Here is a 16,395-nt window from a genome sequence, read left to right on the forward strand (position 1 = left end):
AAATGCCTTCATGAGCTGGTACCCAGGAGGAAATGGGCCAGGAAGGGCAGGAGCGGGAGGGAATGGGATCACACAGGCACAACCCCATCCTGCTGGCTGCAGTGCTGGGCGTAGACTCAGCAAGAGAGGCAGGCTACTTGGCTCTGCCCCCTAAAAACCCTAAAGCCCTAACCCTAAAATCCCTTCCAACCCTAACCCTAAAAACCCTAAAGCCCTAACCCTAAAAACCCTTCCAACCCTAACCCTAAAATCCCTTACAATCCTAACCCTAAAAATCCTAAAGCCCTAACCCTAAAAACCCTTACAACCCGAGGCTCTGCTACGTGGGCTCCAGGAACCAAACTAGCATGGTGTCCCACAGAAAAATTCTCAGTAAAGCTGTTGGTCATTACAGAATCACCCAATAATTAGGACTGGAAGAGTCCAGTCGAAGCCCTTCAAGCATCATTAGCAGGAGCAGGATTTCCAGGACTGCATCTATACATGCTTTGAGTATCTCCGAGGAAAGAGACTCCGAAACCTCTGTGGGTGGCCAGTTTCAGTGGCCTGTACTGGTGCTTGGGGTTATTCCTCTGCAGGGCAGGACCCTGCACGTGCCCTTGTTGACCTTCATGAGGTTCCCCTTCGCCCAACCCTCCAGCCTGTTGAGGTTCCTCTGAATGGCAGCACGGACCTCTGGGGTATCAGCCACTCCTCCCAGCTTGACGTCATCCAAAAACTTGCTGAGGGTGCCCTCCGTTCCATCATCCAGGTCTCTGATGAATAAATTAACACTGGACCCAGTACTGGCCCCTGGGGAACACCAAGGTGCCACCCAAGAATTTGAACGGAAAAATCACAGAGAAAGACCCCGGACTCCGAAAACTGGATTGGTTAAAAGGGCCAGTATGGATTGGAACTATGTCAGGGTGGAGTTATCATACAAATGATAAAATATACAGAATAAAAATAAAAATAAATCATAAAAAGAAGGAACCAAATGTAACAGCGGTACCTCCCAGGAGGCACGCAGCTCGCGCTGTCCATCGTATGAATTGCTAATAAATAAAGACGAAGGAGAGTCAATCCGATCTACTGAAAAGGCAATTCCCAAAAAAAATTCTGGAGGGGGCAGAAGCGTAAGTCCTTCAACACAAGGTGGCAGCAGCGTAATTCCTTCAACTCGAGGTGGCAGCAATGTGGTTCCTTCAACACGAGGTGGCAGCAGCACAACTCCTTCAATACAAGCGGCCGCAGAGAGATTCCTTCAACCGCTGCCCTTGTCTCACTCCAAGAAGGACATGGAGGGGCTGGAGCCCGTCCAAAGAAAGGCAACGAAGCTGGTGAAGGGTCTGAGGAACAGGGCTGCTGAGAGAGCTGGGGTTGTCTAGCTTGGGGAAGAGAAGGCTCAAGACCTTCTTGTACTTTGCAACTACCTTAAAGGTTTCCGTGGGGTGAGGATTGGGTTCTTCTCCCAAGCACCAAGTGATAAGACAAGAGGAAATGACCTCAAGTTGCCCCGGGGGAGGTTTAGATTGGTTATTAGGGGAAATTTCGTCACCGAAAGGGTGGTGCAGCATTGGAATGGGCTGCCCAGGGAATCAGTTGAGTCGCCATCCCTGGGGGTCTTCAAGAAACACATAGATGTGGAGTTTAGTGGTAGGTTAAGGGTTGGACCAGGAGATCTTAGAGGTGTTTTCCAACCTCAGTGGTTGTATGATTCGGTGATTCAGCTGCACAGAGCTGTGCTGGGGAGCTGATCGTGATGCGATATGGTATGGAACATCCCTTTGGACACTTGGGGTCAGCTGTCCTGGCTCTGTCCCCAGATCCAGAGCACAGCACCACACCAGCTACTAGGAAGGAAAATAACTCTAACCCAGCCAAAAGCAGGAAATTATCCACCCCTTCTTCCATAACATCTATGTCATGCTCAGGTCTTACTCTTCCCAATACAGTTACTCGTCCTCTTCCTCATAAGTTACTCATCCTTTGATATACACACATATCATTCTCTTAATCTATGAGTTGTCCCATGGATTATTCTTGACAGTAGATATCCCGTAGATGATTCTGGATCATTTCATGCTGAAACCAGCCCTGGTTCCATCACTGCTGAACGTGTCCAGTTCTGGTCAGCATCACTTTTTAATTAACCTGGGTTATTCTTACCGTCATGCCACTGATGTGACGTAGAGCAATCATAGTGGTGATGACATTCGGTATTATACAGTAATTAACATCAGCTCATTAACTCATGGGCTGTCCCCACCCAACATTAAATCCTTTTGAGGTACACATCGGACCACCCCATTCCTCTGCATCACCCACCAAGGAAAACCATGTTCTTGAGCAAAACCTATCCCAAAAATGGGTTTTCGTTTGCCTGAGGCAGGCACATCCCAGACTCCCTTCCCCAGCATGTTTTTTTACGTGCACTACAAGAACTTTATCCCCTTCTACAGTATGTAACGGGTTTGATTGGGCAGGTCCAGCTCAGTTGGATGATCCCCTCGTGTTGATAAACCAGGTGACCTTTGCCAGCTGTATATCCCAATTTTTGCATGTCCCAGCACCTTCAGTGTAGTCTTTTACAACCCATTGTATCCCTCGATTTTCCCTGGCAATATCAACTCAATACCATGCCCTTTGACCCCAGTGTCCATAAGGTTGTTTTGGAAATGAGCCCCATCATCTGACTCAATTCTTTCCGGGGTGCCTTGACACCATGAGACCTACTTTATGAGGCCCAGGATAGAATTCCTGGTGAAATGGGGCACGGGACATGTTTCCAGGCACCCGGTGGCTGTTTCCACCACTGTAGGCACATGGTGGGTTTATGGGAAGGAGATAAAACCAAACAATCCCTGGTTATTATTATTATATATATATAGAACTATATCTCCCTGGAGATATTAGTGGGGAAATTGGGGTTCTGGGTGGGAACTGGGAGCTCTGGGGATATTTGGTGGGGAAATGGTGGTCCTAGAAAAGTAATGGGGGGCTTTGGGGTTCCCTGGGTGGGTTCTGGGGTAATTAGAGGAAAGTGAGGGCTAGATCTTGGGGTGGTCCCAGGGGGTTCTGGGGATATTTGGATGGGTCTGAGAGGGGAAATGGGCATTCTGGTGTGGAAAAGTGGGGGTTCTGGGGGAAAAAATGGGGGCCTTGGAGGATGGTGGGGGGAGATGTGGGAGGAAATGAAGGGTCCCAAGGATACTGGGGTGGGAAATGAGGCCCTGATGGGGTCCTGGGGGATGCTTGGGGTGGGGGGGAGGGGTTCTGGGGATATTGCGGGAGGAGGTCTGAGGGGGGGGAAATGGGGGATTGGAGGAAATGGAGGGCTCTGGGGAGGCCCTGGGGGGCTCCTGGGGGAGCTCTGGGGTTATTGAGGGAGTCTGAGAGGAATGTGGGGTTCTAGGGGGCAAATAGAGGTACTGACGGGTATTCTGGAAGATCCTTGGGGAGGCTGAGGATAACGAGGGGTTCCCAGAGGGAAAGTGGGTCGTTCTGGGGGGCCCTGGAAATATTAGGAGGGTCTGGGAGAGCCTACGGGTTCCTGGATGCTCCCCTTTCATGCCACCCTTTGCTCAAAATCCTTGATTTTCCCCCCATTTTGCAGCCAGGTTTTGCCACAGTGGCGAGGAGTCCTTGGGGACACTGGGGACCCCCCCCCCACGTGCTTCCTGAATGTACCTTATCCCCAAAAATGTCCTCCCCAAAATTCACACACACACTCGTGGACGTAGCAAGGGACAAGCAGAACAGGGGGATCCTTGATTTATTGGGACCCCCCCCCTTAAAACAGAGGCTTCAATGCCCCAGGGCAGCTTGGGGGAACTGCCTCTCAAGCCCTGCTTTATGGGGGAGAAAAATAGCACTTTTGGGGTCCTTTGGGGTGAGAACAGGCTCTTTGGGGTGAGGAAAGCCATTCTGGGGTCTTTTCAGAGGGAAACCTGGTGGTTTGTGGTGAGAAAAACTGGTTTGGGGTCCTTTTGGAGGGGAAGAGTCCGTCTGGGGTGAGAAAAGCCTTTTTGGGGTCTGTTAGGTACACAAGCTGGTGGTCTGGGGTGAGAAAAGCCCCTTTCAGAACGTTTTAGAGGGGCACATGGCATTTTGGGGTGAGAAAAGTTGTGTCAGAGTCCTTTTGGAGAAGAACATGGCAGTTTAGGGTGAGAAGAGCAATAGTTGTGTCTTTTAAGAGGAACCTGGTGGTTTAGGATGAGGAAAGCCATTTTTAGATCCTTCAGAAGGGGAACAGGCTTTTGGGGATGAGAAAAGCCAGTTTTCAGTTCTTTTTGAGGAGACCCTGGCCATCTGGGGTAAGAAAAGATATTTTTTGGTCCTCTAGCACAGCAACAGGGGCTTTGGAGCGAGAAAAGGTCATTTCAGAGGTGAGTCTGGTATTTGGGGCTGAAAAAAGCCACACGTGGGTCCTTTGGAAGAGGAGCACGGTGTTTTGGCGTGATAAAAATCTTGATGGGCCTGACAGGAGGGGAACCAGCAGGCTGGGATCAGATAAACCTTTTTGGGGTCTGTTTGGAGGGGAACAGTTGGTTTGGGGTGAGAACGGCCCTACTGTGGGCTTCCCTACAGGCAGCTGTTCGCCACCCTATAGCCAGTTCTCCTCCACCCTATAGCCAGTTCTCCTCCACCCTATGGCCAGGTTCTCCTCCACCCTATGGCTGGTTCTTCTCAACCCTATGGATGGTTCTCCACCCTATGGATGATTCTCCACTCTATGATTGGTTCTCCACCCTATGGTTGGTTCTCCACCCTATAGCCGGTTGTTGGCCTCCACCCTATGGATGGTTCTTCTTGACCCTATGGATGGTTCTTCTAGACCCTATGGATGGTTCTCCTTCACCTCTATCCTATGGTTGGTTCTCCACCCTATGGCCAGTTGTTGGCCTCCACCCCATGGATGGTTCTTCTTGACCCTATGGATGGTTCTCCATGATATGGATGATTCTCCACCCTATAGATGGTTCTCCACCCTATGGTTGGTTGTTGACCTCCACCCCATGGATGGTTCTCCACCCTATAGATGGTTCTCCACCCTATGGTTGGTTGTTGACCTCCACCCCATGGATGATTCTCCTCCACCCCGTGGATGGTTCTCCACCCTATGACCAACTCTTGACCCCCCCCACCACCACCAATTGGCGTCCTCCACCCTCCACCTGGTTCTCCCCCACCCTACATCCAGTTGTCCCCCCCACCTACGCCTGCTCCTCTTTCTCCCCGCGCCTCCCCGCCCCCAAGCCTTCCTCCTCCTCCCCCTCGCCCCCTTCTCCCCACCTCAACGCCTTCTTCAGCCGCGCCCAGAAGAGGGGCTGGGCGGGGGGCTCGGGGGGCCAGCGCAGGTAGGTGCGGCGCAGCAGCACCCGCCGCATGCGGTGGTAGGCGGACAGCTCGGCGTCACCCACGTCCTCCAGCAGCACCAGCACCAGGACGTCGCGGCGCTCGTCCAGCAGCCGGTAGCTGGCCAGCTGCACCTCCATGGAGCACCACTCGCTGCGCAGGTAGCTGCGGCTCACCACGCACACCGTCTTCCGGCTGTTGTAGACGGCGTCCACGATGTTGTCGATGATGCTGCGGCCCGGCTGGAAGTCGCGGTGGTGGAGGCAGAGCCGGAAGGAGTCGCGTTCCAGCTCGGGCACCAGCTCCTGGAGCACCCAGCTTTCGTCGGCCGAGTTGTAGGACACGAAGCTGTCGTAGACGTAGCGCTCCTCCTCCCGCCGCCACTGCTGGTTGACCCAGCAGCGCAGCAGGTACCAGTGGTACTTCAGCCGCCAGTAGGCGCGGTGGTAGACCACGGGCACCACCAGCAGCAGCAGCACCACCGGCACCGTCCCGGTGAAGAGGTAGAAGCCCAGGTCCAGGAAGCAGACGCGGGTGTCGAAGCTGTGGACGTAGGCGTGGTGGCGCAAGCCGCAGGTGTAGTTGTAGGGGTAGACCACCTGCACGCGGCTGTTGTTCAGCCAGCTCTGCAGCCACGTGTTGTCACACGTGCAGCTCAGCGGGCACTTGCGCAGGTCCAGGTAGCGCAGGGAGGGCAGCCGGCTGGCCACGCTGTAGTTGAAGGTCTTCAGCTCGTTCTTGGCCAGCTTGAGCACCCGCAGCCGGCTGAGGTTGCCGAAGACCTCCAGGGTGAGCGAGTGCAGCCCCACGTTCTCCAGGTCCAGGGTGAGCAGGTTGCCCAGGTTCCTGAAGACGCCGTCGGGCAGATCCTGCATCCCGTTGCTGCTGTCGGCCAGCGTCAGGAACGTCAGCTGGCCCAAATCCTGGAAGACGTCGGCGGGGATGGCCAACAGCTTGTTCTGCGACAGCGAGAGCGACCGCAGCCCCACCAGCCCCTGGAAGAAGCGGTGGGGCAGCACCTTCAGCCCGTAGGGCTGCTGCGCCTGCATCTTCAGGTCGTAGAGGCGGCTGAGGTTGCGGAAGGGGGGCTGCTGCCGCTGCCGCTGCGTGATGTACTGCAGGTTGTTGGCCTGCAGGTCCAGCACGCCCAAGGTGGCCTGCACCGGGGCGAAGACCTCGCTGCGCACCTCCAGCAGCCGGTTGCGGTCCAGGTACAGCTTGCTCAGGACGGGCACCCCCAGCAGCGAGCGGGAGGCCAAGTGGCGCAGGTTGTTGCCCCCCAGGTCCAAGGTCTGGAGGCTGGCCAAGCCCCTGAAGATGCCGGGGAAGAGGACGGAGACGCGGTTGTTGCGCAGGTTGAGGGTGCGCAGGCTGCCGAGGTCGACGAAGGAGCCCTGGTAGAGGTCGGTCAGGAGGTTGTTGTCCAGCCGCAGCTCCGTCAGGTTGCCAAGCCCCCTCAGAGCCTCCCGGTCCAGCCGGGCCAAGCTGTTGATGTTGAGCTTCAAGACCCGCAGGGCCGGGGCGTAGGCGAAGGCCCCGGGCCCGATGGTCAGGATGCGGTTGTAGCGGAAGGAGATGTTGGCCAAGCGCGGCAGCTCCGCCACCTTCCCGCAGGAAGGCAGCCGCTGCAGGAGGTTGTGCTCCACCGTCAAGGCCTCCAGCTCCCTCCGCTGCTCCCCCCGCAGCAAAGGGCCCACGCAGCCCACCCACCGCAGCCGGTTGTAGGACAGGTCCAGCTCCTTCAGCAAGGGGCAGGAGGCCAGCATGCCGTTCGGCAGCTTCTGCAAGCCGTTGTGCTGCAGCTTCAGCCTCCGCAAGGCCCGGGGGCCCTTCAGCTTCTGGCACACTTTCTCCACCCCGCCTTTCCCCAGCGTCAACCCGGAGAAATCCAGGCTGTGGGGGCGGACGTCGGAGACCTCCAGCAGGCGGAAGACGTCCAAGGGGTTGCCGGAGAGGTGGAGGAGGCTGAGGTTGCGCAGGCGGAGCGGGGCGAAGGCCTCGGCCCGCGCGATGCCGTTGTAGGAGAGGTCGAGGGTCCGCACGTGCCGCAGGGTGGCCGGGCTGGCCCCCAGCAGCCCCCCCAGCGAATTGTTGCACAGATGGAGGTTGACCAACGAGGCCGGCAGCGGCGGGCCCGGCCCCAGCGCCGTCAAGTTGTTGCAGCACAGGTCCAAGGTCCGCAGCCTCCCCAGCCCCTTCACCGCCTCCGCCACCGCCCCCAGCCCCTCCAGCCGCCCTCCCCGCAGCGACAAGCAGCGGAGGTTGACCAAGGGCGCCAAGGCCCCCGGGGACACCGAGCCCAGCGGGTTCCTCCGCAGCCACAGCGACGACAGGTTGCCCAAGCCGGCGAAGACGCCGTCGTCCAAGGCGGCCAAGCGGTTGTAGGACAGGTCGAGGGCCGAGAGCTCCCCGAGGCCGTCGAAGGCGCCGGGGGCGAGGGTCTGCAGGCGGTTGTAGGCCAGGTCGAGGGTGCGGAGGCGAGGCAGGCGGGCGAAGGAGGCCGGCGGCAGGAGGCGCAGGGCGTTGTGCGAGAGGTTGAGGGCGTAGGTGCGGGGCGGGAGGTCGGACACGGCCGGCCCCGGGGACTCCAGGTAGCGTTGGATGCAGCGGAAGAGTCCCGGGTCCCAGGCGGCCTCGATGCAGTTGCGGAAGCCGTAGGGGAGCGCGGGCGGAGGCAGCGTCGCCGTCACCGCCACCGCCACCAGCAGGGCCAGGGGGTGGTGGGCGGGGAGGAGGAGGAGGAGCGGGAGGAAGGAGGAGGAGGAGGAGCGGGAGGGACGGGGCCTGGGGGGAGATAGGAGGGTTGGGGGCGGGGCCAGTAGGACCCGGTGATGCCCAGGATAACCCAGTGACCCCTCCCAGTAGGGCCCAGTGCCACCCAGTATAAACCAGTGCTGCCCAGGATAACCCAGTGACCCCTCCCAGTAGGACCCATAGCCACCCAGTATAATCCAGTGATCAGTTCCAGGATAACCCAGTGGCCCTTCCCAGTAGGGCCCAGTGCCACCCAGTATAAACCAGTGCTGCCCAGGATAACCCAGTGACCCCTCCCAGTAGGGCCCAGTGCCACCCAGTATAAACCAGTGCTGCCCAGGATAACCCAGTGACCCCTCCCAGTAGGACCCATAGCCACCCAGTATAATCCAGTGATCAGTTCCAGGATAACCCAGTGGCCCTTCCCAGTAGGGCCCAGTGCCACCCAGTATAAACCAGTGCTGCCCAGGATAACCCAGTGACCCCTCCCAGTAGGGCCCAGTGCCACCCAGTATAAACCAGTGCTGCCCAGTTTAACCCAGTGACCCCTCCCAGTAGGGCCCAGTGCCACCCAGTATAAACCAGTGCTGCCCAGGATAACCCAGTGACCCCTCCCAGTAGGGCCCAGTGCCACCCAGTATAATCCAGTGCTGCCCAGGATAACCCAGTGATCCCTCCCAGTAGGGCCCAGTGCCACCCAGTATAAACCAGTGCTGCCCAGGATAACCCAGTGACCCCTCCCAGTAGGGCCCAGTGCCACCCAGTATAAACCAGTGCTGCCCAGGATAACCCAGTGACCCCTCCCAGTAGGACCCAGTGCCACCCATTATAATCCAGTGATCAGTTCCGGGATAACCCAGTGGCCCCTCCCAGTAAGACCCAGTGCCACCCACTATAATCCAGTGACCCTTCCCAGGATGACCCAGTGATCCCTCCCGGTAGAACCCAGTGATGCCCAGTATAAAACAGTGCTGCCCAGTTTAACCCAGTAACCCTTCCTAGGATGACCCAATGCCATCCAGGAAAACCCAGTGATCCCTCCCAGTAGGATCCAGTGCTATCCAGTATAAAACAGTGCTGCTCAGTATAACCCAGTGACCCCTCCCAGTAGGACCCAGTGCCACACAGAAGAACCCAGTGCAACCCAGTATAAGCCAGTGAACCCCCACAGTAGAACCCACTGCCCTCTCACTACCCTTCTCCCAGCATAACCCAGCACCCTCTCCCAGTATACCCCACTGCCCCCCCAGTATAACCCAGTGCCCCTCTCCCCAAATAACCCACTGCTGTGCAGTATAACCCAGTGCCACCCCTCTGCCCTCCTCCCAGTATAACCCAGTGCTGCTCAATATAATCCATTGCCACCCCTCCCTTCTCCCAGTATTACCCAGTACCCCCTCCCAGTATACCCCACTGCTTCCCAGTATATCCCAGCGCCCCACTCCCAAATAACCCAGTGCTGTGCAGTATAACCCAGTATTACCTCCCCTGCCCTCTTCCCAGTATAACCCAGTGCTGCACAGTATAACCCAGTGCCACCCCACTGCCCTCCTCCCAGTATAACCCAGTGCCACCCAGTATAACCCAGTGCACCCCCACCTCCCAGTATAACCCAGTGTACAACTGGAAAGGGACAGGGAGGTGAGGATTTGGGGACAGGGACAGGACAGGACTGCGTGGGCCCCGTTACCCCCTCACCATGCCATCCCGTCCGCTGGTTCGGTCATCCTCGGCTGCTTTCTCCTTTTTGGGGTGGAAAAAGGAAGTTTTGGTATCACTTCATGTCAACGCTGACGTGGGCGGTGGGGGGCTCCTGTCACACACCATGGGGGGGGGGGGGGGGGCGGCGGTGGCACCTGTCCCCAGCATCTGCGTCAACAGCCTGATGCACCGGGTCCCCATGCCCCCCGTGTCCCCAAGTCCCCCCCCATGTCCCCATATCCCTATCTACCCACGTCCCCCCATGTCCCCAATGTCCCCCCCACGTCCCCAATGTCCCTATGTCCCCCCACATGTCCCCCAACTTCACCCCCATGTCCCAAATATCCCCCCATGTCCCCATATCCCTGCCTACCCATGTCCCCCCCCACGTCCCCATATCCCTATGTCCCCCAACATCTCCCCACATCCTTTCCATATCCCCATGTCCCTCCCATGTCCCCATAACCCTATGTTCCCCCACGCCCCCCCCACGTCCCCGTATCCCTACATCCCCCCACGTGTCCCCCATGTCTGCCCACATCCCATCCATGTCCCCAATATCCCCCCATGTCCCCATGTTCCTACCTACCCACATCCCCCCCAACGTCCCCCATGTCCCCATATCCCCCCCCATCTCCCCCCCATGTCTCCCCACATCCCCTCCACATCCCAAATATCCTCCCATGCCCCTCAAGTCCCCCCCTTATCCCTACCTACCCATATCCCCCCCATGTCCCCAACGTCCCCCCACGTCCCCATATCCCTATCTACCCACATCCCCCCATATCCCCAATGCCCCCCATGTCCCCAGTGTCCCCGTGTCCCCCCACACCCACGTCCCCTCCATGTCCCCATGCCCCCCACCGCTTTCGTGCCCTCTCCCACCAGGTGCTGCTCTCACTTCCCTTTCCCCCCCGCCCTGCGCCGTGCGACCCACTGGTTTTGGTTCCTCCTCGGGGGGGGGAGGGCACTGGGTAGTGCAGTGCGGGACTGGGTGCAACTGGGTTGTACTGGGAGGGGGGCAGCAGCTGAGGTCGGGTGGTAGAAGGGGAGCGGTGGGCGAGGACAAAGGGAAGGGAAGGCAGAATGGGGTGGGGTGGGTCCCAGGAGGCTCTCAAGGCCTCTAATGAGTTCTGGAGGCCTCTAATGAGCACCAGAAGCCTCTAATGAGTGCTAGAGGCCACTAACGAGCACCAGGGGCCCCTAATAAGTGCTAGAGACCTCTAACAAGCAACAGAGGCCTCTAATGAGTGCTAGAGGGCTCTAACAAGAACTAGAGACCTCTAACAAACTCCAGAGGCCTCTAATGAACTCCAGAGGCCTCTAACCAACTCTAGATGACTCTAACGAGCACTGGAGGCCTCTAATGAACTCCAGAGGCCTCTAATGAGCTCTTGAGGCCTTTAACAAGCACTAGATGTCTCTAACGAGCATCAGAGGCCTCTAATAAGTGCTAGAGGCCTCTAACAAACTCTAGAGGCCTCTAACGAGCACCAGAGGCCTCTAACGAGTGCTAGAGACCTCTAATGAATTCTAGGGGATTCTAATGAGCACAGTTGACTGACCGGGGCCCACAGAACAGTTTGGGTTGGAAGGGACCTCAAAACTTACCCCGTTCTAAGCCCCCCCACCATGGACAAGGACGTCTCCCATCAAACCAGGTTGCCCAGGGCCCGACCAACCTGGCCTTGAATACACCCAGGGATGGGGCACCCACCACCCCTCTGGGCAACCTGTTCCAGTGCCTCACCACCCTCAGAGTGAAGAATTTTTTCTGAATATCAAATCTAAATCTCCCTTCTTTTAGTTTAAAACCCCTTTTCCTGTTGGCCTCTTCAGACACTGGAAGGTCTCTACAAGGTCTCACTGAACCTTCTCTTCTCCAGGCTGAACAACCCCAAATTTCTCAGCTTTTCTTCACAGAAAAAAAAGAATTTTTGAGATGTCCTACCTCCCTCTGATATCAGGGAAGGCCAAGCTCCCCTTTAAGTGGAGAGGCCAGGTCTGGAGCAGCTCGTGTAGAAGATGCGTTGTGGATTTCAAAGAAAATGGTTGATCTTCAGTCCTCGGCACGTTCCTTGTTATGACCAACACCGTAGACCAGTGGATTTTGGAGAAAATTCCTGAGACAGTGGAGGCCACGATGCAGATGGAGACTCGGATAGCAGAGGCTGTGGAGATGTGGTGGTTTCACCCTGGTGGGCAGCTGAGGTCCGCCACGCCGCTCGCTCAAAGGAAATGGGGGAGAAAATGTGATGGGGAAAAAAAGACTCACGCATTGAGATAAGGACAATATAATTAAAGGGGAAAAATTTAAAAAAAAAAAATAATAAGTAAATAAATAAGAGGTTAGGCCCATTACGCTGCTTGCTCAAAGGAGGAAGGGGTGGGGGGGAGAAAATATGATAGGGGAAATATGGCTCATGCATTGAGATAAGGATAATTTAAATAAAATGAATAATAATAATAAAAAAAGGTTAAAAATAAATAAAAGGTTAAAATGAAAGCAAAGGCCACGCAGAAGCAATGAGAGAGCAAACAATCTTTCTCTACTTCCCATCAGCAAGTGCTCTTTGGCCGCATTTTGGGAAGCAGGGCCTCTGCGCATCGCGGGTGGTTGGGACGCTTTCATAACAAGCCCCCATCCTCCTCCTTCCCCTTTCATGAATTTTATTTTTGTTTTTGTTTTTTTTTTTTGTTTTTTTTTTTGCCGTGTGACATCTCAAGAGCTGCGCAGGAGGTGGCCATCTTAGAAGAGCCCTGCCACCAAGGGGAGGAGGATTTACGAGAGCATTTCAGGATGTGGCGCGGTGTCAAACGTAGAGCCCCCGACCGCTGTGAGAAGATGGCAGCCTCCGTCCCCACCACTGAGGTCAGCACGGCCACTGGAAAAGGGGAAGGGGGAAAGTGGAGGGAGGAAGGCTCCTGCCCCAACCCCGACGTGGTGGCCTCTATGTGAACGGGCGGCTGGAGAGCACATAGCTCTGCCTGGGGGGTGGATGGAGAAGAACTTTGAGAAGAAACCCAAGAAGGACCTCATGAAGAACCTTCAGAACGTCAATAAGAATGTCATGAAAACCCCAAGAAGGACCCCAAGAAGAACCTCATGAAGAACCTCCAGAAGAAAGTCAATAAGAATGTCATGAAAAACCCAAGAAGGACCTCAAGAAGAACCCCAAGAAGAACCCTAAGAAGGTCCTCAAGAAGGACCTCATGAAAAACCCCAAGAAAAATCTCAAGAAGAACCCCAGAAAGGTCCTCATGAAGAACCTCAAGAAGAATCTCGATAAGATCCCCAAGAAGAAACTCATGAAGGACCCCAAGAAGAACCCCAAGAAGGACCCCAAGAAGAACCCCAAGAAGGACCCCAAGAACCTCGATAAGAACCTCAAAAAGAACCCCAAGAACAATCTTAAGAGGAACCCCCCCCACCTGGAGTACTGGGCCCAGTTCTGGGCCCCCCAGTCCAAGAGAGACCCGGACATACTGGAAAGAGACCAACAGAGGCCCATCAAGACCAGATGGCCTCCAACCTCAACCATGCCGAGGTTATAACTGGGTTATACTGGGAGGAGGGCAGTGGGTTGCACTGGTTGGCACTGGGTTAGATGAGGAGGAGGGCTCTTGGTTTCACTGGGTTATACTGGGAGGACGCACTGAGTTCCCCAGTGCTATACTGGGAGAGCTTTGTGGAACTGGTGCTGGGAGCGGGGCCTAAACTGGGAGGGGGGTGGAGATGGGGTGTGGACCCCAAATTAATTACCCAAATTGGCCCAGGGATCACTAATGATGGCCCAGGGGGTGTTGCAGGCACAGGGTGGGGGCGGAGCCTGGGGGAAGGGGGTGGAGCCATGTGCACCAGGGGGCGGGACCAAGCACAGTTCCTAGGGGGATTGAAAGAGACCCCAAATTGGCCGAAATTGCCCCAGAAACCCCAAATATATGCCCTAGGGGCCCCAAATAATCCCAGGGACCCCTAAAATCCATCCAAATACCCCCAGCGACCCCCCAGCTTCCCTCAGGGACCCCAAATGCCCCCAAGACCCCCCCCCCCCCGAAAAAAATGCCCCAGGTACCCCAAATACTCCAGGGACCCCAATTACCCTCAGGGATCTTCCAACATCCCCTAAGTGCCACCAGGGACCCCCCCAAATAAATACCTCAAGAGCCCCCCAAATACCCCCAGGGACCCCAAATAAATGCCCCAGGGAGCCCCAATGCCCCCAGAGATCTCAAAAATCCTCCAAATACCACCAGGGACCCTACAAAAAACCTTTCGGGGACCCCAGCACATTTCACCCTGACTCCCCCAGTTCCCCCCTAAATACCTCCAGAGACCCCCAAAATACCTAAATAATGCCTTTAACCCCCCCAAAACGGCCCAGCTTCCCCCCAGATATCCCCCAAGGACTCCGTAATACCCCCAGAGACCCCAAAGTACCCCTAGGGATGCCCCAAATCCCTCCAGAGACCCCCAAATGCACCTAGAGACCCCCCAACTGCCCCTAGGGACCCCCAAAATACCCACAGAAACCCCCTAAATCCCACGAGGGACCCCCAATGACCCTCAGGGACCCCCCCCAACCCCTCCCCAGTGACCCCCAAATCCCTCCTGAGACCCCCAATGACCCCCAGGGACACCTAATTGCCCCCAGGGACCCCCAAATCCCACCAGAGACCCTCAATGACCCCCAGGTACTCCCCCAAATCCCTTCAGGGACCCACTAATGATCCCCATGGCCCCCCCAAAAATTTCACTAGGGATCCCCGATGACGCCTAGGACCTCCAATTACCACCAGGGATCCCCCAAATACCCCCAGAAACCCCCTAAATCCCACCAGAGACCCCCAAAGGCCCCCCAGGAACCCCCCATATCCCCCCAGGGACCCCCAATTACCCCCAAGGACCCCCCCCAAACCCCTCCCAGTGACCCCCAAATCCCTCCTGAGTCCCTCAATTACCCCCAGAGACCCCCAAATCCCACCAGGGACCCCCCAGGAATCCCCCAAATCCCATCAGGGACCCCCAATGACCCCAGGGACCCCCAATGACCCCCAGAGACCCCCAATGACCCCCCAGGAACCCCCCAAACCCCACCAGGAACCCCCCAAATAACCCCAGGAAACCCCCCAATTACCCCCAGGGACCCCCTAAGTCCCACCAGAGACCCCCAGGGACCCCCAGAGACCCCCAATGACCCCCCAGAAACCCCCCAAATCCCATCAGGGACCCCCAATGACCCCCCAGATACCCAAAGACCCCCCAGAAACCTCCCAAATCACATCAGGGACCCCCAGGGACCCCTAAAAACCCCCAGAAACCCCCCAAATCCCATCAGGGACCCCCAATGACCCCAGCGACCCCCAATGACCCCCAGGGACCCCCCAAACACCCCCAGGGACCCCCCCAAATCCCCCCAGGGACCCCCCCCCCCCCAGAGAGTTCGTGGGCGGGGGGGGTCCCCGAAATCGTTTTGGGGGGGGGGGGAAGGGGGGGGGAAGCCCTTAAAGGGCCAGCGCACCCCCTTAGGGAGGGATGGGAGGTGGTTTTTTTTTTTTTTGGGGGGGGGGGGAGGGGGCACTTCTCCAAAAGGCTCCGCTGACGTCACGCGGGGGCGGCCCCCGCCCGTGACATAACCCTCGGGGGAACCCCTCCCCCCCCCCACAGGTCCCACGGGGGCCCCCCCGCGCCCCGCCCCCCCCCCCCCCCCCCGATGTCACCGCGGCGACGCCGGTGGCGTTTCCCTCCGGGGCGGGGCCTCCCCCCCCCCCTCCCCCCCCCCCTCTATAACGGTCCCCGGGCCCCCGCCGGGCCCCATTTCCACCTCGGCCCGCCGGGATGCGCCCCCAGAGAGGTACGGGCCCTTTAAGGGAGCGGAGAGGGGGGGCGCGGGCCCTTTAAGGGAGGGGGAAGGGGGACGCTGGCCCTTTAAGAGGGGAGGAAATGGGGACGCTGGCCCTTTAATTGGGGAGGGGGGCGCTGGCCCTTTAAGAGAGTGAGGAGGGGCGCTGGCCCTTTAAGAGAGTGAGGAGGGGGGCACTGCCCTTTAAGAGAGTGGAGGGGGGCGCTGGCCCTTTAAGAGAGTGAGGAGGGGGGCACTGGCCCTTTAAGAGAGTGGAGGGGGGCGCTGGCCCTTTAAGAGAGAAGGAAAGGGGGCACTGGCCCTTTAAGAAAGCAGGAAGAGGGACACTGGCCCTTTAAGGGATTGAGTAGGGGTCGCTGGCCCTTTAAGAGAGTGGAAATGGGGACGCTGGCCCTTTAAGGGAGGGGTAAGGGGGACACTGGCCCTTTAAGAGAGTGGAAATGGTGGCACTGGCCCTTTAAGGGAGGGGGGAAGGGGACATTGGCCCTTTAAGAGAGAGGGAGGGGGATGCTGGCCCTTTAAGAGATTGAGTAGGGGTCACTGGCCCTTTAAGAGCAGGGGAAATGAGGACACTGGCCCTTTAAGTGGGTAGAGGGACACTGGCCCTTTAAGTGGGGAGGGGGTCGCTGGCCCTTTAAGAGAGAGGAAATGGGGGCACTGGCCCTTTAAGGGAGGGGGTAAGGGGGACACTGGCCCTTTAAGGGACTAAGTAGGGGGTCGCTGGCCCTTTATTTTT

The 16,395-nt window shown here is 57.3% G+C and overlaps 1 protein-coding gene across 1 annotated transcript; it reads right to left on the bottom strand.

The window, feature by feature from the left end:
• Positions 1-5,198: 5,198 nt before the first annotated feature.
• Positions 5,199-8,042, bottom strand: LOC311220398 (uncharacterized protein; the record flags this gene model as incomplete). The annotated part of the gene is made up of 1 exon (XM_084303906.1): positions 5,199-8,042. A coding segment is annotated over one exon (2,844 nt), but the record flags the coding sequence as incomplete, so codon positions are not given.
• Positions 8,043-16,395: the final 8,353 nt, after the last annotated feature.

Source organism: Netta rufina, assembly GCF_964035555.1.
Source record: "Netta rufina genome assembly, chromosome: 31".
NCBI classification, from domain to species: Eukaryota; Metazoa; Chordata; class Aves; order Anseriformes; family Anatidae; genus Netta; species Netta rufina.